The sequence below is a fragment of the Heteronotia binoei genome, chromosome 10 (assembly GCF_032191835.1).
Source record: "Heteronotia binoei isolate CCM8104 ecotype False Entrance Well chromosome 10, APGP_CSIRO_Hbin_v1, whole genome shotgun sequence".
NCBI classification, from domain to species: Eukaryota; Metazoa; Chordata; class Lepidosauria; order Squamata; family Gekkonidae; genus Heteronotia; species Heteronotia binoei.
The window spans coordinates 34,261,483-34,285,212 of record NC_083232.1 but is presented as its reverse complement, the minus strand read 5'-3'; the positions used below and the strand labels follow the sequence as shown (position 1 = coordinate 34,285,212).

Sequence of the window (23,730 nt, the reverse complement as noted above, 5' to 3'; positions counted from 1 at the left end):
GAAACAGAATGCTGGACTAGATGGACCACTGTCTGATTTAGTAGGGTTCTTCTTACAGTGCACATGTTCATAGATGGGCATGGAAAGGAAAGGTCCCCTGTGCAAGCACCAGTCATTTCCAACTCTGGGGTGACGTTTCATTCAAAGCAGACTTTTTATGGGATGGTTTGCCATTGTCTTCCCCAGTCATCTACGCTCCCCCCCCCCAAGCAAGCTGGGTACTCATTTTACCAACCTCGGAAGGATGGAAGGCTGAGTCAACCTCAAGCCGGCTACCTGAAAACCCAGCTTCTGCTGGGGATTGAACTCAGGTCGTGAGCAGAGCTTAGGACTGCAGGACTGCAGCTTTAACACTCTGCGCCACAGGGCTCTTTTAAGATGGGCATGACTCCAGTATAAAACACCCCTGAAGGAAAATGATCATAATTAAATTTGCATCCTACTTTTCAGCTGGAGTACTCAAAGCACCTCATAACAGTAATAGAAGGAGAAAGCTAGAGAACAAGTAAGAGGATGAGAGGACCATCTCTGCCAGCTATGTGATATCTTTGCTAAGGACTGTTTTCCCCTTTCCTGTCTCAGGTATCTTATAAAGCTTGGGGGAGACTAAAGGCTCTTGCCCCATATCTTCCGTCAAAGTAACCAATAAGTCCAGGAACAGCTTGAGATGAACTTGTTTACTGTGCACAGAAGACACATACTTAAATTAATAAAAACATAACAACTACATTGGACCTTCATGTTTAGAGACAGTCTACTTGCAATGATCAAATGCTGGGAATCCATGTTGATAATTATTACCATCATATCCCATTTGTTCCCTCAAACTATCTTCCTGGTTACTGCTAGAGACAAAACATAGGTTTGGAGCAATTATAGTGAGGAGTTCAAAGGACATATGATGACAGCAGATCTACATCTGATTCATGCATAAAGTAGGGGAGCAATTTCCATCTTTCAAAGCTAAAATGGCACACGGATGTGGGAACCTGAATTCTCTGCACCCACTGCTGACCTTCTCATGGTCTCTCCCCTTAGCCAATGCTTTTCTTGCAGCTGAGCCCACTTCTATTTATTCATTTCATTTATACCCCCTGCCCTTCTCTCTACTGGGGACCCGAAGTGGTTTACAACAACATGCTTTTATCCTCACAGCAGCCCTGTAAGGTAGGTTAGGCTAAAAGTATGTAACTGGACCAAGATCACCCAGCAAGCTTCCACAGTAGAATGGAGATTTCAACCGGGGTCTCTCAGTTACTAGTCAGACATTCTAACTCAGGGGGGTCTCCAGCCCACCAACACCTATCCTGGTTGCTGCCAAATGTTTTTAGAAAGTGAAGAGGGGCCAGATGGGGTTTTGCCCAGCAGGACCTCTAACTGGCCCCCAGGGATCTGATTGGTTGAGCAGATTCAAAAAAATATTGCTTTTGGTAGCAGCTGCCACTGCAGCACAAAGATCTTCACTGCATAGCTAAAAGTAAGCTGCGCTTATGTAAGGATTTTTTAAAAAATGATATGTATGCTTTAAAAGGCACCCTATTAAGCAGAGCTGCTGCTTGAACTGTTCAAAGTGTTACTCTTAGGGTCTGATTAGACAATATGTTAAATGTGAGTGGGGCTGCGGAAAACCCCAATCCAATTTGCATTTAATGTGTGACCTGGCACTCACTTTAAAAATTAACGCTATTGGTAGAGGTTTGGAACAGATGTAGTAAGTACTTGTCCCTTGCCAATTCTTAGCTATCATTCATTATTGGAAACAAAGAATATTCTGTAAACACTGACATAAAAAATTCAAGAATTGGGAAAATGCTAAGATTGGAAGATATTTAGATTTATTATGCAGTAATGATAATGAATGCAATAAAAATGGTCAAGGTCTTATGGCTTTAAACTAAATACTGAGGAATGCAGATTTATCCGTACAAAAAGATTGCTATTGTCTGTGATCATCCTGTTAAGACAGAATTGTTTTAAAATGATTAATCAATGGTATATGACACCTTTGAGATTATCTAAAATTAGCGGTAGAATAAATAATACATGCTAGTTTGAAAGCTGACTTTCAACATGAAGTGGAGGGTATTGATGAGCACAAATTTTCTGGAAAATGGTTCATAAAGTTATTGTGAAATTTGGAATGTTATCACTCCAATGAAACTATAAGTGGGGTTTTTAACCTAATTGCACTGAAATAATTCCAGTTGTTCTTAAGGAACTGGTGCTAATTTATCGATGGTGGCAAAAATTATTTTCACTAGGTATTGGCAGACTCATACTTCCTATGAAGAAAGAATGGTTGCTTAAAGTTTATAACACTTTGCAAATGGTAAAATTAACTGCACCGCAACATTTTGGGAATATAAAGCATGAAGAAGAAAGCTGATTACCTTTAATTACATATTTGGGGAGAGAAGGCAACATGGTATAGCTAAGCTGGGTCTGTACTTAGAAGGGAGACCACCAAGGAAGACACTGCAGAAGAAAGCAATAGCAAACCACTTCAGCTTGCCATGAAAGCCCCTTGCTGGGTTGCCATAAATCTGCTGAGACTTAGCAGCACTTTATGCATGCACATACACAATTACATATTCAAATTCAGTGGTAGAGTAGAACATAAAATAGTGCAGTTACTTGAAAATAAATGTATGATAGCTGGCTTTTAAGCTGAATATTGTTTTATAAAATTGTAATTTATAGTGATCCTATTCCAGAGACTTTTCTGGTTGGCCCATTTGAGGAAACATTGACACACATACCAGCAAGAGCAAGTAGGCTAGTTTGCCTGCAGCAGTAGAAAAGATCAAAAGTCCTCTAGCATCTTAAAGGCTCATAAAACGTACTGCAGGGTAGGAGTTTCCGTGAGTCACTGCCAATGCTTCCTCTAAGCCAGGAGTAGCCCAACTGTGGCTCTTTCACACATGTTGTGTCACTCTCAAAGCACCCACTACCCCTTTGGCTGGCTTGGAGAAGGCACTTGTCTCTTTAAAACACTTCACCAAGCCAAATAAGCCAGCAGCTTGGAAAATGCATTTAATGTTAAAGTTGCTTTCTTTCCACCTCCCTCCCTCCCACCATCTACTTGCCTGCCTGCCTGCCTTCATCCCTTCCATGTGGCTCTCAAACATCTGACTTTTATTTTATGTGGCTCTTAAGTTAAGCAAGTTTGGCCAGCCCTGATCTAAGCTGTGGAGTTTTGTGAGCAAAAATTCTACTTTGTGGACTACTGGCATTAAAGTTGTGAGCGAGCGATTTGGGTACTGCATAAATTAGTTTGCTCTGGGACCAACTTTCCTGAGCTAAGACAAAAATGTGCGAGCCAGAGGCTAAAAAACTGAGCAAGCTCACACTACCTTAGCTTAGAGGGAACACTGGTTCACTGCTGACTTCTTTAGACTCACAAAACATCATACCCTGCAAGGGCTGCCAATCCCCAGGTGGGAGCAGGGGATCCCCCAGTTTGGAGGCCCTCCCCCCTCTTCAGGGTCATCAGAAAGTGGGGGGGAGGGAAATGTCTGCTGGGCACTCCATTATTCCCTATGGAGACCAATTCCCATAGTGTATAATGGAGAATTGATCTGCGGGTATCTGGAGCTCCGGGGGGGGGGGGCTGTTTTTTGAGGTGGAGGCACCAAATTTGCTCCATAGCATCCGTTGCCTCTCCTCAAAAGACCCTCCAAGTTTCAAAAAGATTGGACCAGGGGATCCAATTCTATGAGCCTCAAAAGAAGGTGCCCCTATCCTTCATTGTTTCCAATGGAGGGAAGGCATTTAAAGGGTATGCGGTCCCTTTAAATGTGATGGCCGGAACTCCCTTTGGAGTTCAATTATGCTTGTCCCAACCTTGCTCTTGGGTCTACCCCCAATCTCTCCTGGCTCCACCCCCAAAGTTCCCAGATATTTCTTGAATTGGACTTGGCAGCCCTATACTCTGCCGCACCTTTTGTTACGTCTTGCAGCTGCTACCGGACTCTTGCTTTTTTCTACTCCATACTAGTAAATGACCCTCCCCAGGGGGCTCCAGCCTATTTACAGAAGGGCACAAGCTCAGCCAGTCGAACTTCTCCCTGAAACGCAGGATCCCTTCTCGGAAAGCCAGCAGGGCGCTTGCTTGGGCGAACTTCGCGCCTTGTTTCTTCTGTGCAGCTGGGCCGTGAGCAGAGATAAAGCGTCAGAAAGCAGAGCTGGGCCAGGCGGGGCCTGGTGGCGAAGGCCGTGGCGCGGCTTTGTTCTTCGGCGACGACTCCTGGAGGCGCAGCGGCTGCTCAGAGGCCGCCATGGCCCGCCTGCTCCGAAGACTTCCCGGCGTGCAGCTCCTGCTCGTTCAGGCGGCGCCCCGAGCTGGCGGCAGCAGCAGCGGCTGGCTGGGCTCCCGCTCCGCTCACTCCGACACGGGTAGCTGCTCCGAGCGGGCGAGGAAACTGGCGGCGACAGAATTTCAGCGTCATGGTTGGGTCAGACTCAGCGCGGGGCGAGCAGTTGTCCCTGATAGGGAGCAATCCTAAGAGGAGGGCTACTCCACGTTATTCACTGGGGCTTGCTCCTAAGGCAGTCGTTCTTTGCAATCGTAAGAACATTTTCCTGGCTGTAAGCTCCCCTGAATAATATGGTGGCTCTAATTTCTGAGTAGTAGACCTGCTTAGGATAACTCCCATATCGCGGCCACGTCAGTTGAATTTCTCCGTTCCCTTCGTTAAGATGGGTGGCAAACAGTGTTCCCTCTAAGCTGAGTTAGCGTGAGCTAGCTCACAGATTTTTAGCCTCCAGCGCACACCTTTTTGTCTTAGCTCAGGAAACCCAGACCACAATAATTTATGCAGTAGCTCACAGTTTTAATGCCAGTAGCTCACAAAGTAGAATTTTTGCTCACAAGACTTTGCAGCTTAGAGGGAACATTGGTGGCAAAGGAGGACATGGTGTGGAGGGAGGAGCAGCAGAGGCCCTCCTCATCCCTCCTCACTTCTGCTTCTGCACTGCGGTAGTAAAACCTCTGGCTTTATTGGTGCCTTCAGGTGGGTAGCGGTCAAGTAGCAGAACAAAATTTGAGTCCAGTGGCACCTTTAAGACCACCAAAGTTTTATTCAAGGTGTGCAAACACACTTCCTCAGATACAGTGACACAGTTTCCTCATCCATTACATATAGAAAGAGAGGGGGGGTTGTCAGGAAGGACCAATTAGAGTCAAGACAGAGATAAAATCAAAATTGGAAATTACCATACATTTAGGTAGAGGGCGAGCTGTAAATTATTATAGAGCATAATGAAAATGTTTAACAAATTTGAGGTTCAAACAGGAATAATAAGCTTAGTTTATATGGTAACATTTTGGGGGGTGCAATTTCCTTTACTGTTTTTGCCCCAGAATTGAACCCAAACAAATGGTTATCTTATAACCTAAATTTATTATTCTTGAATTATCCTTTGTTCTGTATGATGATTATTTTTGAGTGCAAGGAAGAGGCAAGATACTGGTCTTTTAACAGAGCAACTTCCATGTTGGATCTTAAAAGCATAGCTAGGATCAGGGCTGGGGGGGGAGGGTGGGAGAAGAGGATATCTTTTTGAAACCATTTCCTTTCTTTATGGTGATTTTTTTTAGTAATTGAGCATAATCCCTACTTATTGCACTCAAGGCCCTGTTAAATGTCAATGTGAAAATGAGCCTTTGACAGTTTCTTACTAGTAAATTCAGCTGCTCTGGTGGGAAACCCATTTCTCAGCAGCTGTTCCAAGTGCCTGATCTTTCTGCACCCTCCCAGATGCAGGCAGGCCTGCAGCTACATCGCCTTTCTCTGGCTCTGGTTGTAATAATAGTTTTACATCTGTCTGGTGCACGTATATAGCCTCTAATCTGGTGCATGAACACCTGTTTGGTGTGTCATGGGCCACAAATCTGTGGATTGCATTTCAGCACTTTCAAATGTGCTATTTGTTCTCCTGCTTTTCCAGATAAAGACACAGGCTCTCTGACAAGATATGATGAATCACATCTTACCACTGACTGGCAAAAGAAACTGACTCCTGAGCAATTCTATGTCACAAGGGAAAAAGGAACTGAATTGGTAAGCCAAAAAGATGTAGCAGTTTTCAAGGCAGCAGGATATGTGTTCTGTGTAATCTAGAGAAGGGGTGGCCAAAGCTGCTTAATGTAAGAGCCATATAGAATAAATGTCAGATGTTTAAGAGCCACAAGACATGAATGTGAGATGTTGAGAGCTACAAGACAGGAAGGAAGGAAGGAAAATTGGGGGAGAGGTGCAAAGAAAGCAACTTTAAATGCATTCTCCAAGCAGTCAGCTGGCTTGGCTTGGAGGAGTGATTTAAAGAGAGGAATGCCTTCTCCAAGTCAGCTGATGGCACAGTGGGGGCTTAGAGAGCCACACACTATTTGTGAAAGAGCCACAGTTTGGCCACCCCTGATCTAGAGCAGGGGTGGCCAACGGTAGCTCTCCAGATGTTTTTTGCCTACAACTCCCATCGGCCTCAGCCATTGGCCATGCTGGCTGGGGCTAATGGGAGTTGTAGGCAAAAAAACCATCTAGAGAGCTATCGTTGGCTACCCCTGATCTAGAGACGTACTGTATGTAGTGTTTCATTCCCTCTCTATCGGGAAATGTCTGTTTTAGGGCCAAACTCCGTGACTGTGACAGATCTGCATCATTAAATGTGTGAAGCTGGGCTTTGAATATAATTTAATGAAGGATGCTGAACCCTTCCTGCCCACTGGCAACTCCATTGCATAACAAAATTCAGTGCAGACAGAAAACTCAGCAAGGGGAGCAGTCCTCCCTTCTCTCTTTGTTTGCTGTACTTGTTTTCTGTGTGCTTTCAACATGGAGTGAGGAAGGACTCCAAAATGTGCAGCTCCCTGATCTTCCACTTGCCATCAGAAATGGAGCTGTCCATTCTACTGCCTTGTTCTTGGGTGTGTATGAATCAGGACTATTTCTGATATTGCAGCACAGAGGGAGAAAATGACCTCTGGGGATACTGTGATGCCCACAGTGGGCGAACTCATTCGGTCATGGTCCCTTTGATGTTTAAGCAGCACTGTGTTTCCACTAAGGAGCTTGGGCATAATTTCTTAGGTTCTAGAGCCAACTTGTAATAGCCCCTGTGATAACATCTGATACATACAAGCAAATTTTAAACGTTAATAACTTATTTGCGAGGCTTATTCCTGTGCACAGTCTGCTCCTGAAAAGTTTCCCCAAGCAAATACTTTTGTACTGCCTTAATTTGCATGATATTCGCAGGTTGCAGAATGCAGCTTTTCCTAGATTTTCTGCCTAGCCATTGCATATACTGAACTTGTAATTCTGAAGGTAGAAATGAGATGCCATATTAATAGATATCCCTTCTGATTTAGTACAGCAAACCTGCTATGCTGTTTTCCACTGTCTCAGGAAGACCAAGTCCTATGATGCACTTTCCCCCCATATGGTTTTGTTTTCAGTCAATCATGTATTGTAGTAGGGGAGTCTTGTCTTGTAAGTTTCATAAATCAAATTAAGTTATCCTCTAAGGAAACAAGGATAAAAATTACTGTATAAAGACTTCGGCATGTCATCACTTATTCCCTGAATGTGGAAACCTTAATGACTTTCTCAATGGAGGAAGAAAAAGGTTATCCTTTCTCTAGACAGCCATACAGGATAGAGGAGAAATGGGGAATATTTTAGGTCCAAGGGCCACATCTAGGTCTCCACCCACTTTTGAGGGCTCTGAGTTGGCGTTTGGTTCTTCCTGTTTCCATTGCTGATAGATCCAAGTGGGCAGCCGTGTTGGTCTGAAGCAGTTGAACAAAGAAGGAGTCAAGCGGCACTTTTAAGACCAACCAAGTTTTATTTGGAACGTAAGCTTCCGTGTGGTCTCTAAGCACACTTCATCAGACGAGGGGATCAGGTACCTGATCCCCTCATCTGATGAAGTGTGCTTAGGAGTGTGCTTAGAGAGCACACGAAAGCTTGCGTTCTGAATAAAATTTGGTTGGTCTTAAAGGTGAAACTTGACTCCTGCTTTGTTTCCATTGTTGATGGTGCAGGAAGCAGGACAATCTGGCATACAACTTGGATCTCCCAAAGGTGGGCAGAGACCCTGTAGTCAGTCTCTTGCTGGGCTGGGCTTAATGGCACTTGCACCTTGAGCCATCTGAGAATTTTTCAGGCACATGAACCCACTAGCTGAAGCCTTAGCCTTGTGGCCCAGTGTTCCTGAGAGACTGCTGAGCAGCTTGAGAGTCTAATGAAAAGCTCTTGTGGGCCAGATGTGGCCTCAAGGATATGATCTGCCTGTATCTGATCTAGGTATTCTCCAGGTAGGTGTCATTAACATCAATAAGGAGGAAGGGCCCAGGTTTGACTATTATGTAAAGCGAATCAACACCCAGAGGTCTAGTCATCATGGTAGTAACCACTGCTGTTCCTGTCCTGCATGCGCACCTTCTCCTTTGTAAGCCATCCTGTGATGGTAAATTGCATAAATGTGTGGTGAAGAACTGACCTCCCCAGTACTAACTTCTCCATGAGGACAGTGGGAAGAAGGACTGAGATGAGAAACGGAAGAAAGGAGTTCTGTCCTGACACAGCAAGTGTAGGAAGGGCCCCTGGCTAAGAAGTAGAGTGTATGTTTTGCATGCTGAGGCAGCTGGACTACATGTGTTAACCCATGTAGTTGCTGAACCCATGGCCACTGATGCCATTTTAGAAGCACCTGTGGTTTTAAAAAAAAAATGCAGTGAGGCCCCAATCTGGATCTGCTCTTGTCCACCCCTGCTCTTTCAGGTGTGCCCCCCCTCACCCCCAGTGGCTCAGGATATAGTCCCTCCCAAGCATCTCTACTTTAAACTTGCAGGACTGGGAAAGACTTCTTTTCTTGAGACCTTGGGCAGCTGGTGCTGTTCAGAATAAAAGGAAATCCCTGACTGACCGACTGTTAGCTAGTTAAAGGCAGCTTTGCAAGTTTCCTTTCTGTTTTATATTTTTGTCTGTCCTAAACTTACTGCCTATAATCTTTTAACCCATTTTTAAACACGGATGATAAGCAGCAGTGGGAATGGGCCACTGCAGAAGGGTGCCATCACAGAACTTGCAGCTGGAATGTATGTCCACCGGGCTGCCTCAGAAATCCTGGCTGAAATTGAGCACTGCAAGGTAGTTTGGAAGAAGTAATTGGCCTTTGAATGAGAACCTTAATGTTCATGTTTGAAGCCTTTTAGTGGAATCTACCTGTCTAACACGGAGCCTGGGATGTATCACTGCATCTGTTGCGATGCCCCACTGTTCAGGTAGGATCCCAGCTGTAATCTGTTATATTTTTAATGCATCCCTCTTTTCTCCTCAGGAGCTTAAGAACATGGCGTTCTCCTCATGTTAACCTCACGACAACTCAGTAAGGCAGATCAAGCTGAGAGAGAAAGAGTGCTGGGCCAAAGTCAGCTGTGGCTGAGGAGAGTCCAAGTGAAATTCTCTGTCTGCCATTTGCACAGCAGGGGTGGGACTTGGCTCAGTTGTGACAAAACTGAGGCAGAGTGTCATTGGGAGCGTGTGTCCCCTCCTACACTTTCCTTCCTACACATGAAACTCAAAGAAGTAAGATTTTTGGTAGGGAGTGAGCTGTAGTTTGTTGTGATCAGGGCTTTTTTTTGTAGCAGGAACTCCTTTGCATATTAGGCCACACACCCTGATATAGCCAATCCTCCAGGAGCTTACAGGGCTATTAGCACAGGGCCTATTGTAAGCTCCAGAAGGATTGGCTACATCAGGGGTATGTGGCCTAATATGCAAAGGAGTGCCTGCTACAAAAGAAAGCCCTGGTTGTGATGCCCAAACCAGGTGAAATAACAAACTTGGAGCTTGTTCTGTTGCCTAGGTACCGGGATCCTAAACCACATCCTGGTTTGTTGGCAGGAGAACAAATCACAACTTTTGGTTTTCTTGCCTGGCTTGGACATCATAACAAATGAAGCCAGGAGGCTGGAATTCTGACTCACAATGCAATCCAAGAGCCCTGTCCTGGGAGCAAGCCCCGTTGAATAGACCTGAGTAGGATTCTGAGTAGACCTGGTTAGGATACCTCACTCATTCTCATCAAGAAAAGGCCAAGAATTGTTCATGACCTATGAATGCATCCAGTGGCAATCTTCATCATTCCACCATATGTGGTAGAAGAGAAAGATACTTTGAAAAGCAGAATGAAAAGACATTTGACTCTTTTGATACACACTTACATAAAAATGCTGCCTTGAAATTCAGGGGCTCTCCCTACAGGACTGAGTAATTTCCTTTTCAAGAAAGTAAAACTTATATATGGCGACCAGATTTTTAAAAGTAGAAACCCGCTGTCCAGGCCTATATTATTGAAGCATTCCTTCCAGTGTTTGACAGCAAAATGGATACATGTTTTTTCTACATTCTCATTTCAAGCTGATAACCCTTTTCCTGGAGAAGATAGATCTGTCTGCTGTCATGCCCCCAGTAAGCGTGCGCTCTGAAGCTGATCCAGAAACTTCAGTCAGTGTAGACATCTGCCTTTGTACAGGCATAGGCAACTCAATCAATTCTTGCCCATCTGCTTTTTGTGAGTTTGTGGATCTGGTTCAAGATGTTTGGTATGACATGTCAGTGCCATCCACTGCAGGTAGGGAAAAGGCCCTTAGACCCAATTTTCACAATCAGATTGAATAAAACCAGATGTTCTTCATGTTTACTGCTGAGCAGTATACAAAAAGTTAGAAATGTCCCAGTGTCTTTTTCCCATGCAAAATGTAACTCTGTATTTACAGTATCTGGATATATTACTGTTTTCTGCTAGAAAATAAAAGAGGATTAGGACTACTTGTGATGCGGGCTTCCACTATTCTAGATAACAAATTACAGAACTTTAATGGAACGTTAAACCTCGATCCAGTCATAAAATTACAACCAAGAGTTGTACTTCTTAAAATTATCTTTGACTTGATTCAGGACAGTTAAAATGGAGATCAAAGCACATGACATATGCTGAAGGAATGGTGTATTGAAAGCTAATCTGAAGCACATGGTTGGGGAATGCCCACTTATCCATAAATGCTCTGGTGAAATACTTCAAAGGGCAAATTGAATTTTGAGTAGTGGTCTTCTTGTGGCTCCTGAAAGGCTTCCAGCAGAAAATCGAAGTCATCTACCTATTAATAAACCATGCTGAGACAGTTGTGGTTGAAAGCTATTTTAATAGGCCACAACATTGGCAAGGGGTTTCTCCAGTAAGTAAACATGGATGTGGAAGACTCAGGGAACTAGAAATAGACTGTGTTGATTCTCAGACACAACAGAATCACATTGGTCTCAACCCAAAAATGTTCTCGTGCTATGGAGGGCTGTCCCCACTGATTTGCATGAGGATTCTGTGGTACTTACCTGCCAAAGACAAAATCAGCGCTTTTAGTTCTGGCAACATATGGTGAGAAGACTTGGTCCAGTCACTAACAGCTGATTAATCCAGATGGTTCAGGTTGTGTTTTCAGTGGAATATGAATGGTATGTGCACATGTGATTGCACACACAACTGGTTCTACAGCCAAGGTCATATAGAGCCAGTGTAACAGAGTGTTGGGTTAGGATCTGGGAGATCCAGGTTGAGATCTTCACTCTGCTGTGGAAGGTGGCTGCACTATCTTGCTCCTGCCATTCTCTCTCAGCCTGGTCTACCTCACAGGGTTGTTGCTGTGAATAAAATGGAAGGAGGGAGAATGACGTATACTGCCCTGAGTTGATCGGAGGAAGGTGGGGGAGGGATAAAAGTGTACTACATTAAGATCAGTTTGATGTAATGTCAGGTTGGGACCCCTGGATTCCAGTCCCCTCTTGGCCAAAAATCTCCCTGCTGACTTTAGACCACTCGGTTTAACTGCCTTGCTGGCTTCATGGAGGGATGTCACAAGGACAGAAGTGGGGGGAGATCCATGTCCAGCAGCCTGAACTATTTGGACAGTGTAAAAATGACGTTGACAGATGGGTAACCAAGGCTCCCTTTCCTTCTGCTTCTGTCAGAGGCACCAGCAGCTATGCTTGTAGAGTTGCCAGCCTCCAGGTGGAGCCTAGAGATCACCTGCTTCTGCAACTGATCTCCAGCTTGCAGAGATCAGCTCCCCTGGAGAAAATGGCTGCTTTGAAGGGTGGACTCCATGGCATTGTACCATCCTGAGGCCCTCCCTCCCCAAACGCCACCCTCTCCCAGCTCCAAACCCAAAGTCTCCAGCTGTTTTTCAAAACAGACCTGGCAACCCTACGTGCTTGTGCCACTCAGGAAGATTGATGTGGCTATGCTTGTGCCATTTGGGAAGATTTTTAAGTCTGTAATTTGTGGTTGTCAGCATATTCATCCATCACTAGGTGGCGCTAAAGAATAGAGGTTGTGGGGAGGGTGCTGTGAAACCTTATGCAAGAGAAGAGAAAGCAGCCATCTTTTTTCCACTTTTCTTCAGCAACATTTAGTCAAGCTTTGATCTCTAGAGGAGTTCTAAATGTTCTTACCTATTGCACTGAAAAAGCAAAAGTTTAAATTAATGCCCTGACCTGCATGACCCAAGCTAGCTGGCTTTTGCCAGATCTTGAAAGTTAAGCAGAGTCGTCCCTGGTTAGAACTTGATGGGAGACTGCCAATGAAGTCCAGAGTCACCATGCAAAGGCAGGCAATGGCAAACCACCTCTGAACGTCTCTTGCCTTGAAAATCCTACAGGGTCTCTATAAATCAGCTGCAACTTGATGGCACTTTACACACACACAAATGAAGAAAATAAAATAAATGTGTGTGAGTAGCTCACACACAATTGGATTTATCCCTTTTCTCAGCCCTACATGCATCAAGTGGAAATAACCCCCATTGCATTAGTTGGATTTCCTTTCATGCAAGGTTTTTAGTATTGCATTTTTGAGCACAAAATTTATCCTCCAGTTAGGATAAATATCAGGAGTCCAGTAGGAAAGACCCCTGGGGAAGGGAATGATTAAGCAGTGTAGTTGGAAGTAATGATGGTTCTCATTAACATTATAGAGCATGTTTATATACATCAAAGTAGAGCCATTAATATTCAGTTTTGCCATTCTTAACAGTTCGAAGAAGAAGTATGACTCTGGCACTGGATGGCCTTCCTTTTCAGAGGCACACGGGACATATGGAACCGATGAAAGCAATACTAATATCCTGAGACGGCCTGATAACTCACTAGGATCAACCAGCACAGAAATCCTTTGCAAGCAGGTACATTTCACTCATCTCATTTATATCCTACCTGCCTCCAAGAAGCTTAGGATGGTATCTGTGGAAGAGGTTCTCCCAATCTTCCCCCCCCTCAAAACTCTGTGCAGTCACTTAGACTGACCCACCCAAGTAGTCTGCATGGCACCCACACATATTTGAACCCCATGTTGAACTTCAGCATGCTACTGGTGATGGACAGCAGGCTGTCCTACCCCCAAAAGGTAAAACAGGCCATCCTGAACCTATGGGAGTGCTGCTTCAGTACCAGTTGCCTTTCGGAGGGAGGAGTGGACTGTTAGAGGGAAGCATGGCAGGAGTTCACATCTGCCTCAAGGAGAGTCCAGCTGTAGTTTGGGTCTGCCTCAGGAAAAGAACAGAAAGATAAAAGGGTAATTCTGCCAGGCAGCATGGCACAGTGATGGGTAGAGAATACCCAGTTGTGAGGCTTGTCTTGGGAGATAAGCAGACCCTGGTACCATTTAATTTGGGAAAGGGCAGGCCAGTGTGGGCATGCGTGTGTGTAAAAATGAATCCAGCCTGGTGGCTAAGCAGTAAAAGCCTCGTTATAACTACAAGCATTAAAGGGAATTCAGATCACAATCTGAGGCCATAACTAGTTTAAGTGCCTCAGCCAGCCTTCTGTGATTGCTGGAGACCTGTGCTGCTGAACTGTACTGTTAAAATAATGTGTACATAAATAAATCTTCTTTGTTATTTTCATACAACTCCTGCCTCAGTGATCTCCGTGTTCTTCTCACCACAGATTTTACCTCATGGCAACAAACTCGAACCCTTTATACTCACTACATCAACTATGACTTCTGAGGAGAAAGTTTTATTTTAATGGTTCTCCCAAATCTTAAGATGCTGTGTGGATCCCGTTGTGTGATTTATAGGAGTCTGTGACATCCTTATTCTTCATGCAATATTTGTATGGAAGGAAGAGAAAATGTAATGCAGTAAATGTGGCATTCCATTGCCTTTACATTGTCTGGTACAAAAGTGTGTGTGCATTGAGGGGGGAATACATTCATTTATTTAATTGCATGAATCCATCTAAAGACGCCACCCAGAGCTCCTTGGGGGAAAGAAGGGCTAAAAATGCAATAAATAAATATACTTCCACTTATCATGTAATTGGTCCCAGGTGAACCGTATGTAGAAGCTTCTGGGAGCAATCTTGTACTGTGTAAAATTTTCAAAAATTTCTATGTGATGAATGGCTGAGCAAATTGATATATTTTTTAAAAAATATATGGGAAATGATTCTTATACATCAGACACCAGGACTGATTTCCAACTTGCAGAAATGCAATTAATAAAATAGTGGGACACAGATTGAAAACAGAAGGACATTCTTTCCCATCTCTACTTCATTTATGTTTTGAGCTGATTCTAAGTGGGATCTTCTCTACAACTACTTTTGACATAGGAAGTCACCTAATTGGAGCTGAGGCATTTTTTTTTCCCCACAAGCAAGTTTACCCAGGAGAAATTGCTCAGATTACCCGGGGTGTACTCACAACGTATAATCTAAAGGGGAAAGAAGCTGGTATTAAATATGGAAAGTCATGATTGTATGGCAGTTGCAGAGGTGATACGTCCCTTCAGCGATGAAATCGATCTCTGTTTAATTTATGTAGATGTGCTTCTGTCAGAGAAGCCAGCCCTGCAATCAGGTCTGTTCTTCTCTTGCAGTGCGATGCTCATCTCGGCCACGTCTTCGATGATGGTCCTGAGCCGTCTGGGCAGAGGTTCTGCATCAACAGCGCTTCATTAACATTCAAACCAAGCTCAAGCCACTGAGGCATGCCAGTTCACAACCTGCACATCAACACTGCTGTGATGCTCAGATCTTGTTCACCGCAGAGAACCACCTAGGAAATTTATTAGGAGCCAGCTGGCCGTAGATAATGTGCTTATTTCATGTACATATTAGTTAAAAAGTAATTAGCCCTCTTGTGGTGGGTGCCAAGCCATTGATGTGAGAAGTACTGTGTTTATTCTGTGATGGCACATGATCCTTTGATGCTTTTGCCCTGAAATAGCCTCAGTTGCATTCTTATAGATGTGCGCACAAAGGTCTTGCGCACACAAGCTGTTCTATTAAATCCAGGCCAGGTAGCAGGTCCACATGGGCAAAAGAATGCACATGCTGCATTTGTCACACAATTAAAGGTTGTTTTTACCTGATTGTCTGGTTTTTATTGGTAAATCCAAGAATGAAGAAAAACTGAACTATGGCCAGTAAAGTGCGAGCAAAACAAAAGGTGATAGGTGACCGGTTTATTACCACACAAAGCCCCTACGTGTTTCCCCATGCAGGCTTCGTCAGGGAGATCAGACAATTCACCTTGTGCTGGACCTTAAATCCTTTGACTAGCGGTTCTCCTGGGATTCCCCTGTGCATTTCTGAGGGGTATTTGGGGTTGCAGTGTAGAGGGGGAATAAGAAAGCCGTTCATCATTGATGGAAATCAATGTTTTCAGCAAGATCCAAGCCAACATGATCAGAATTTAAATACTGAAGTGTTCTGGTTGTCTCTTAATTGTGGCATAACTTATCTTTTTATAATATAAACATATAACTTATTGTTGTCAAAAGAAAATGTCATGTTTTGTTTTTTTATCATTTGGTAACACTGGAGTATAGAAGGTGCCCCCCTGGAACAGCACCAAAAAGATGTACACAAAAATTTCACTCCCAAAGCAGTTGCAGGCAGCAAGTCCCATATAAAAACTAGTGGCCATAACTGTGAACACCCCTTTTCCTCTAAATGTGTATCTAGTATGGTTTGGATGGGTATCCGAAGATCTCCGTGATCCGTCGATAAGAGTAGAGATGCACATTAGCAACATGCTCTGATCTCCCTTACTGGATTGGTTTACCTTTGGGACATTCACATAGATCCTCAGATGCCCATTATTTTTATTCCTAGAAAGGTCACAATCTTCATTCAAAGCAAATTTAACTCTGAATTGAATTGGTAGTGTGTTTTCACCCTGAAATACAAAAGCCAGAGGGAGCCAATAACATTGTGTGTTCTGCACAATGGTATGCCCAACAATCTCAGGGCTGTCTTTATTGGAGAAAAGATGTGTGCTTTGTTTTGAACCAAATGCTTGCAAGCCTTGAAGACTAAATGAAAGGTCTAGGACAAAGTCACCTTGCATTTATGATGTCTGCATGACCCTTGAAGTGCTTTGTTTGCCCAAAATGAACAGGGATATCACCTTTATCTGATCTGACAACTTAAGAATTGACCTTCCTAGAAATCACCTGGCAACTTTCAAACATAAATCTTTATTGCAGCTCAACCAAAACTGACCACTACTCAAACAAATACATTGGAACTAAAGCACGGAATCAGCCACAGGTCCTTGTGCTGTATGCCTCACACTCACTGACATGTTGGCCAGAAGTTCTGCCTATCCCAAGAGCATGGTTTGTTTCCATGATCGTAAGGCTAGCACAGGTGAAGCCAATTCCAGAACATGGAAGCCTTCGAGTTGCATGCAGTGGACTTCCTTTACTCTGGCAAATGGCTTGTCCAGATTTTCCATTAGTAGGAAGTACCTGTTAAAATCAGATTTCCCCCCACCCCCCACTTGCAGCCAAACCTCAGTTATGGAGCCATACCACAATAGACAGAAAAATCCCACAGCATTAGTTTGTCATTTGTGGTTGCTGATCAAAATGCTCACTGCAAGCTGCACAAATTTGGCTCGTATTCAAGATGGTGACTGGCTGTGCAGTGGAGGGGAGGGTGACTGGTGGGAAAGATCTAATGCAGTGGCAAGTTGGTGACTCTCCCAAATGGCGAGGGCTGCCTGCGCAGAGACGGGGTGTTCCTCCGGTAGCCGAAGGCTCCATTGTAACCAAGCACAGGTTTATTTGAGTTGATAAAGAGCAGGTGCCCCCTCACCTGTTCTGCAGAATGACCTGGGGAAAACACCAATACAGACCGAGTTTTAGATGAAGCCATTTTTAGAAGAATAAATTGTGCATTATATACATTGATGCAAATATGGTATCAATCTTCTCTCATCCTCTCTCTGTATATATAGCCCATATATAAAATAGCTGTATGACTTGTGTTTAGCATTAGAGAGCCAGCTTGATGTAATGGTTAAGAGCATTCTTAACCTGTAATCTGGAAAACCAGGTTTAATTCCCCACTTCTCCACATGAGGCCAGCTGGGTGACCTTGGATCAGTCACAATTCTCTCAGCCCCCAAAACCAAGTCTAGCTTGCCACTTAGTGGTGCATAATGCTAAAAGAACTAGAACATCCAACTGCCAGACAATCTTAGGATCTCCCATCTTAGCAGTAGTATGTGTGAAAAGGATCTAGGGGTTTTAGTGGATCATATGCTGAACATGAGTCAACAGTGTGATGTGGCTAAAAAGGCAAATGCAATTTTGGGCTGTATCAACAGAAGTATAGTGTCCAGATCACATGATGTGATGGTATCGCTTTACTCTGCTCTGGTAAGACCTCACCTGGAGTATTGTGTTCAGTTTTGGGCACCACATTTTAAGAAGGATATAGACAAGCTGGAACAGGTCCAGAGGAGGTGACGAAGACAGTGAGGGGTCTGGAGACCAAGTCCTATGAGGAAAGGTTGAAGGAACTGGGGATGTTTAGCCTGGAGAGGAGGCGGCTGAGAGATGATATGATCACCATTTTCAAGTACTTGAAGGGCTGTCATATAGAGGATGGTGTAGCATTGTTTTCTGTGGCCCCGGAAGGTAGAACCAGAATCAATGGGTTGAAATTAAATCAAAAGAGTTTCCGGCTCAACATTAGGAAGAACTTCCTGACCGTTAGAGCGATTCCTCAGTGGAACAGGCTTCCTCGGGAGGTGGTGGGCTCTCCTTCTTTGGAGGTTTTTAAACAGAGGCTAGATGGCCATCTGATAGCAATGAAGATCCTGTGAATTTAGGGGGAGGTGTTTGTGAGTTTCCTGCATTGTGCAGGGGGTTGGATTAGATGACCCTAGAGGTCCCTTCCAACTCTATGATTCTATGATCTATACTACACAAACTGCTGTATGATGGTGATTATGATTAGCATTAATTTACTAAACATCTACCCTTTAAGTAGGTGTCTGTTTTTGATGTGCAAAATGAAAATGGTAGCATCTGTTCACACTAATTCCACCATCATAGGTAGTAAAAGATGTTATTACTACTAACAATATTTAATAATATTTCAGCTTCCAGAACTGGGTTTGGATATAATTCACCAAGATTAAGAAACAATCTAATGGGAAGCTCTGTCAACCTCAGTTGAATGAATGGAAGCTGAACAACAACACAGCAGTCACTTGCTTAAGTTGTTAATATGAGCAGAGTTGTGCCGTTATTTTTTCTATAGTACCATAAAGGGTAGGTGCATAGGATCTAGAATCCCAACTTGTTATTTTGGGGTTTGTTCTCAGCTGGAACTAGGATTGTTCCCATATTAACTATTTTCCCCCACAATGCTAGTATTCATCTGATCACAGCAAACTGAGAAATGTTATAAAACTTTTCAGTCCAGTGTTTTCCCTGATATCCTCCCATCTTCTTAAAGTGTTGGTTTGTGGTGATTTCCCTCCCTAATTTTGAACACACATGGATCGTTGTTAGCTATTACTGTAGCTGCTCCCCTTAGTCCTGCTGTTGTGGGAGCCCTTCAGCTTCCCTCCAGAATAGTAAAGCAAGCCTAGGACTCTGACATTAGCTCATTGGGAAAGGAAAGGCAGGCAACACTGAGAAGACAATATAAAGAACCAGTGTGGTGTGGTGGTTAGATCTCCAGACTAGGAACTGGAAAACGTAGGTTCCAGTCCCCTCTAGAAAACAGTAAAGGTATTGACATCCAGAGCTCCTTGAAGGAAAGGTGAGATAAAAATGTACTAAATAAATAGGGAGCAGGAGTGTGCCTAATAATTTGGAGGGAGGGTGCAGGTTGGATGGTTGCTGCTGCTTGTCGTTAGGGATGGTGGAAGAAGAACAGCTGAGTAGTGCGTCTGGAAAAGGCATTAGGTAGCCACAGCGAAGTTTTTCATTTTATTTGATTTATATTTGAAGTTGGTACATGCTCGTAAGTTTCAGTTCCATCCATTGTGGAACAAAGCCATTTACACCTGTTTTAAAACATAAAGCAAAAAGCTCCCAAGCTGCCTGAAATTGCTTTGGAAATGATTAATCCAAGGGTGAATGGCTGTTCATTCCATCCCAGCATGTCAAAAGGGATGTGCTCCTGGGCAAACGTAATTAAGGTTTTGCTATATGGGAATGGAGCATTACAGGGTTATACTAGAGATATAATGCAATGTTAAGCATTGTGTGGAATGTTAGCAACAATTCCACTTCCAGCTTATTGTGGGAGAGGAGTTCTTCAGCAGGCCAAGGAACGTGGTGTGGAAGCAACAGGAGACACATTTGCTGACACGATATAGCCATATACAACGTAGGAGACACAATTCGCACATACACAAGCAGAGTCTCCTTCTGCACCAGGACCTCACAACACTTGTAACATGAGAGAGTGATAACTAATGGACAGCATCACACTGAAGTATAATGGGACAGGAGTCCAGTGACACTTCAAAAGCTAACAAAATCTAATTAAGCTTTTGTTGAAACGTGTTGTTAGTCTCTTCAGGTGCCCCTAGACTGGGATCCCCAACCTTTTTGAGGCTGCAGCTGCCTTTAGAATTCTGACACAGGGTGGTGGAGTGCAGCCACAAAATGGCTGCTGCAGCAGACACACCCAGCCACAAAATGGCTGCCAACTTACCTTCAGTCACACAGTGAGGATCCTTGTTGCTGTGCTGTGGTGGTGGCAGCTGCTGCCAAAGCAACATTTTAAAAATCTGTACAGCCAATCAAATCTCCAATGGCCAATCAGAAGCCGTGCTAGCCCAAAAGCACCATCTGGTCCCTCCCACTTTCTTGCTAGACCACAAGTACTGTCTGGGAGTACTGTCTACTCCCCCTTAGTCGGCACCACGAAAGGGGCTGGTGGGCACCGTGGCACCCACAGGTCTTGGGGACCTGTGCCCTAGACTCCCCTTTTATTCTGCTTCTACAGACAAGCATGACTGCCCATCTGGAAGCGACCCCAAGGACCACAGGGCTTCTCTGCAGTGGTGGTTCGGGTCAAGTACCTGCTCCTGCTTTGTTCCGGTTCTGCAAATAAAGAGCCGCATCTCCTCTGTGCTGGAAACGTTGCACAAGTTTTTCATAACTCGAGGACCGTCTGTTTGCCTGTAAAATTTAAAAGCATTCTATTTGCATTACTCTTTCATGAACTTACCATCAAGAACACATATGGCTCCCGGCCTCCCTCCTCTTTGGATCAAACAGAGGGTTTCCCTGGGCAGAAGGATTTCCACCCATGGAACACAACTTTCTCACCTACTCCCTCCTGCTGCAGCCAAAACACCTCCCTCCAGTGTAGCTCCTAGGGGAGATGATGTCAATCTGTTCTAGCTCCTTGGGCTTGCTCAAATGACATACAAGAGAGCTTGCAAACTTTCAGTCCTGCTCCAATGAAACTCTTTTTACATCCCTTCAATTTTAACTGGAGGGAGGGAGTAGTTCAGCATGTGCTTAAGGCTCCTGCTGAAATCAGTAGGACTTACAAGGGCCCAGTTGTTTGTACAGCATTTTAACCCATTCTGACTTTACTTCATTCATCCTTAGAATAACCCACTGGGGTCCATCAGCATGAGTCTCTTTCATTTGAGGAGCCTAAGGCCACACAAGGAGGCCAGGGTAGACTTGTTGCACCCACCAAGCCTGACACAGAATTCACTTTGCTTCCTCCTGCAAGATGCACAGCTGGTGCCCAGGACTCACCTCTACATCATGGTGCACACTTAGGTCTGGTGGGATGTGAGGGGTATATCAGGTGCAGGCTGGGATGCCGCAGCTCCAACCAGGGGGCGTAATGGCATGCAACAAAGCAAGACCTGAGCTGGACTGGGGCGGAGGAGGGGGACATTGGGTCACATGGGTTCTCTACCCTTTTTAAAACCTGGGTTATAAACACTGTTGTCTTAATTTGCATATATGGGCCTATTCTCATGGCTTTGCCTGATGGATGAATTGCTAGTCAGAGACCTGCTAAAAAGAATGTCCTTTTAACAAGCAGAAAGCTTTTCTGAACAGCCTGCAAATCCCTCTCTTTGGGATCCTTGATGAAACCTAGTTGGAATGTCAAAGAAATCCTCCATATTTGAATCTGGAGGAAGAGCAAGCGGGAGTCAAGAATCAAATGCAAAGGACTGGAACTTAGCTTAGCTGGACCCTAAAGGGGATGAGTTGCAAGGGAGGGCTCTAAGCACATCCTGCTCTCTTTGGGAATTCAATGCAAGATCAGCAGTTTGGATCATCCTAAACCCAAGTATTTCAAGATCCTTATTATTCACATTAGCTGGCGCGCACACACACACAGAGCAAAACTACTTAGGTTAACCCCAACAGAAGCATACTACCCAAGATTCAGGATGCAACAGCACCAATCTATTCAGCACTGGTCACTACATTTGAAATACATTTGCTTCCAAACTGCTCTGTTAATATATATTAAAATAAGTAAAATAGTACTCTATAAGTCTAAAGGTTTCAGTCTGATCCAAATAAAACTAAATCTTGTCATGCTGTGTTTCTTACTGCATGGAGTGTGTTTAACAATACATTATCAGGGGAGGAGGAGGACTCCCTTATCTTAAGTGTTTATGACTGTGTAATTTGGGATCCTCATAAACCCACAGCTTCAAGGCAGTTTCAGATACTTATTGAATAATGTTCCCATCTGCTAATATGTTAGCCCTATCTTTTGGGCAAAAGCTTCATTGGGTTATCCGCAATAGAACCATACTCTTCAAGACTCAGAAAGTAATAACAGCACCATCTTTAGCACTGCCTTTGGACTCTATTCTGTTCTGGCTACCCCAACTCCAAAAAGATGGCACATTGGAAATGATTTTTTTTTAAAGAAAAAAAAGAAAAAGGTCCTGTGCAAAAAGGTTGAATAAAATGGGTATGTTCAAGTTTAGAGAAACACCAGTCCAATAACTGCTCCTATGGACCAAATGCATCATTCCTGGTATTGGATCCAGAGCGGCAATCCACTCTGAACTGTGTAAAATCCGACAATGTATTGGAAGCTACATGAGTTCTAGAGAACACAATATTCAATACAACTCAGTTTTGATGATGATGCTTTGGTGGCAAGGCAGCAGTGGCAGCAGAAGAGACTGGATTTATACCCCGCCCTTCACTCAGAGTCTCAGAGCGGCTTACCGTCTCCTTCCTTTCCTCTCCCCACAACAGACACCCTGTGAGGTAGGTGGGGCTGGGAGAGCTCTTGAGAGAACTGTGACTGGCCCAAGGTCACCCAGCAGCTGCATGTGGAAGAGTGGGGAATCAACCCCAGTTCTCTGGATTACAGTCCGCCACTCTTAGCCACTACACCACGCTGGCTCTCTGATGTAGCAGAATCCTGGCTCCCATTTCTCCCACCACGACTTACCTGCCCCATTCGTTGGAATAAAAGAAGCACAGGCTTGCTTGCAAAATAGGCTGTCGCATATGGGTCCTGCTGAGCATCATAAAGGGGAATAACAGAGCCCAGTTTTGGCAGAGCATGGCTGTAGTCTTGGGCTATCCTGTCCATGGCCACACAGTCCAAAATGAACCAGCGTTCCCTTGCAAGCAGTTGGAATTCTGAAGCAGATGGCTGGAGACCTCTGACTAGCTTGCTTTTCCTAGGTATTGCCATGAATTTCTTACAAGAATGTCAGAGCAAAATGTTGCTTCCTTTCTCAAGCTTCATCTCAGGAGGGGAAAGGTCTGGCACCTATTTGGAATTGTTCCCTTTCTGTGTGGTGGAGAACATCGCACTGTGGTGGGAAAAGGACACCTTCTAGAGAATGTCCAAACTGATCCCAAGACAGAAAGAAAGCTGCCAATAGCCTTTGGATTCTTCCCCTGACAACTAGTTTCTGTTTTCCCCTGCGGGCTGGAAAGTGCAAGCCAACAACATCATGGTGTATTTACATGGATTGCTATGGCCACCATCCATTCACAGAAGAGGTTTTCCTCCTCTGCTCTCAGTTATTTGTTTTACCTCATCTGACAATGACACAGACATTTTCTGCCTTCTAACCCTCACTGGTAAATGTCATGCTGCAAAACCACTGACGGTTTCACTACATGAGAGATCTGCAATATGACCTCCAGGGCTTTTTTTGAAGAAAAAGCCCAGCAGGAACTCATGTGCATATTAGGCCACACCCCCTGACACCAAGCCAGCCGGAACTGAGTTCCTGTACATTCCTGCTAAAAAAAAGCCCTGCAGATCTCCCAACATGTCTTTAGCTCTTAAAAGCAACCATTGTGGAAACAATAATCATAATTAGGAGGGTTCCAGTGGTGTTTTTTTTTCTTTTTAAACTTTCCTGTGCCACCCCCACCCCCACTGCTACTAG

At 44.2% G+C, this 23,730-nt stretch overlaps 2 protein-coding genes across 2 annotated transcripts; one reads left to right on the top strand and one right to left on the bottom strand.

Moving 5' to 3' along the window:
- Nucleotides 1-3,990: 3,990 nt before the first annotated feature.
- MSRB2 (methionine sulfoxide reductase B2) lies at nt 3,991-15,433 on the top strand. The gene is made up of 5 exons (XM_060247917.1): nt 3,991-4,395; nt 5,950-6,062; nt 9,210-9,286; nt 13,093-13,240; nt 14,939-15,433. Exons 1-5 carry the CDS (start codon nt 4,278-4,280, stop codon nt 15,044-15,046), a joined length of 564 nt encoding a protein of 187 aa, XP_060103900.1. The 5' UTR covers nt 3,991-4,277; the 3' UTR covers nt 15,047-15,433.
- A 1,091-nt stretch (nt 15,434-16,524) lies between these two features.
- On the bottom strand, nt 16,525-22,950 carry LOC132578265 (uncharacterized protein C17orf98-like). The gene is made up of 3 exons (XM_060248189.1): nt 22,773-22,950; nt 20,401-20,500; nt 16,525-17,182 (listed from the first exon to the last, which is right to left on the bottom strand). The coding sequence occupies exons 1-3, from the start codon at nt 22,914-22,916 to the stop codon at nt 17,025-17,027; spliced, it is 402 nt and encodes a 133-aa protein (XP_060104172.1). The 5' UTR covers nt 22,917-22,950; the 3' UTR covers nt 16,525-17,024.
- Between the last annotated feature and the right edge of the window lie 780 nt (nt 22,951-23,730).

Excerpts from the sequence above, each read along its gene's own strand:
- LOC132578265 (XM_060248189.1), bottom strand. The coding sequence starts at position 22,916 with ATGGACAGGATAGCCCAAGACTACAGCCATGCTCTGCCAAAACTGGGC. Across the intron at positions 20,501-22,772 it reads TATTCCAACGAATGGGGCAG|GCAAACAGACGGTCCTCGAG; the intron begins GTAAGTCGTGGT and ends TAAATTTTACAG. Across the intron at positions 17,183-20,400 it reads CCGGAACAAAGCAGGAGCAG|GTCATTCTGCAGAACAGGTG; the intron begins GTACTTGACCCG and ends TGTTTTCCCCAG.
- MSRB2 (XM_060247917.1), top strand. The coding sequence starts at position 4,278 with ATGGCCCGCCTGCTCCGAAGACTTCCCGGCGTGCAGCTCCTGCTCGTT. Across the intron at positions 6,063-9,209 it reads GGGAAAAAGGAACTGAATTG|CCTTTTAGTGGAATCTACCT; the intron begins GTAAGCCAAAAA and ends TCATGTTTGAAG. Across the intron at positions 13,241-14,938 it reads CAGAAATCCTTTGCAAGCAG|TGCGATGCTCATCTCGGCCA; the intron begins GTACATTTCACT and ends CTTCTCTTGCAG.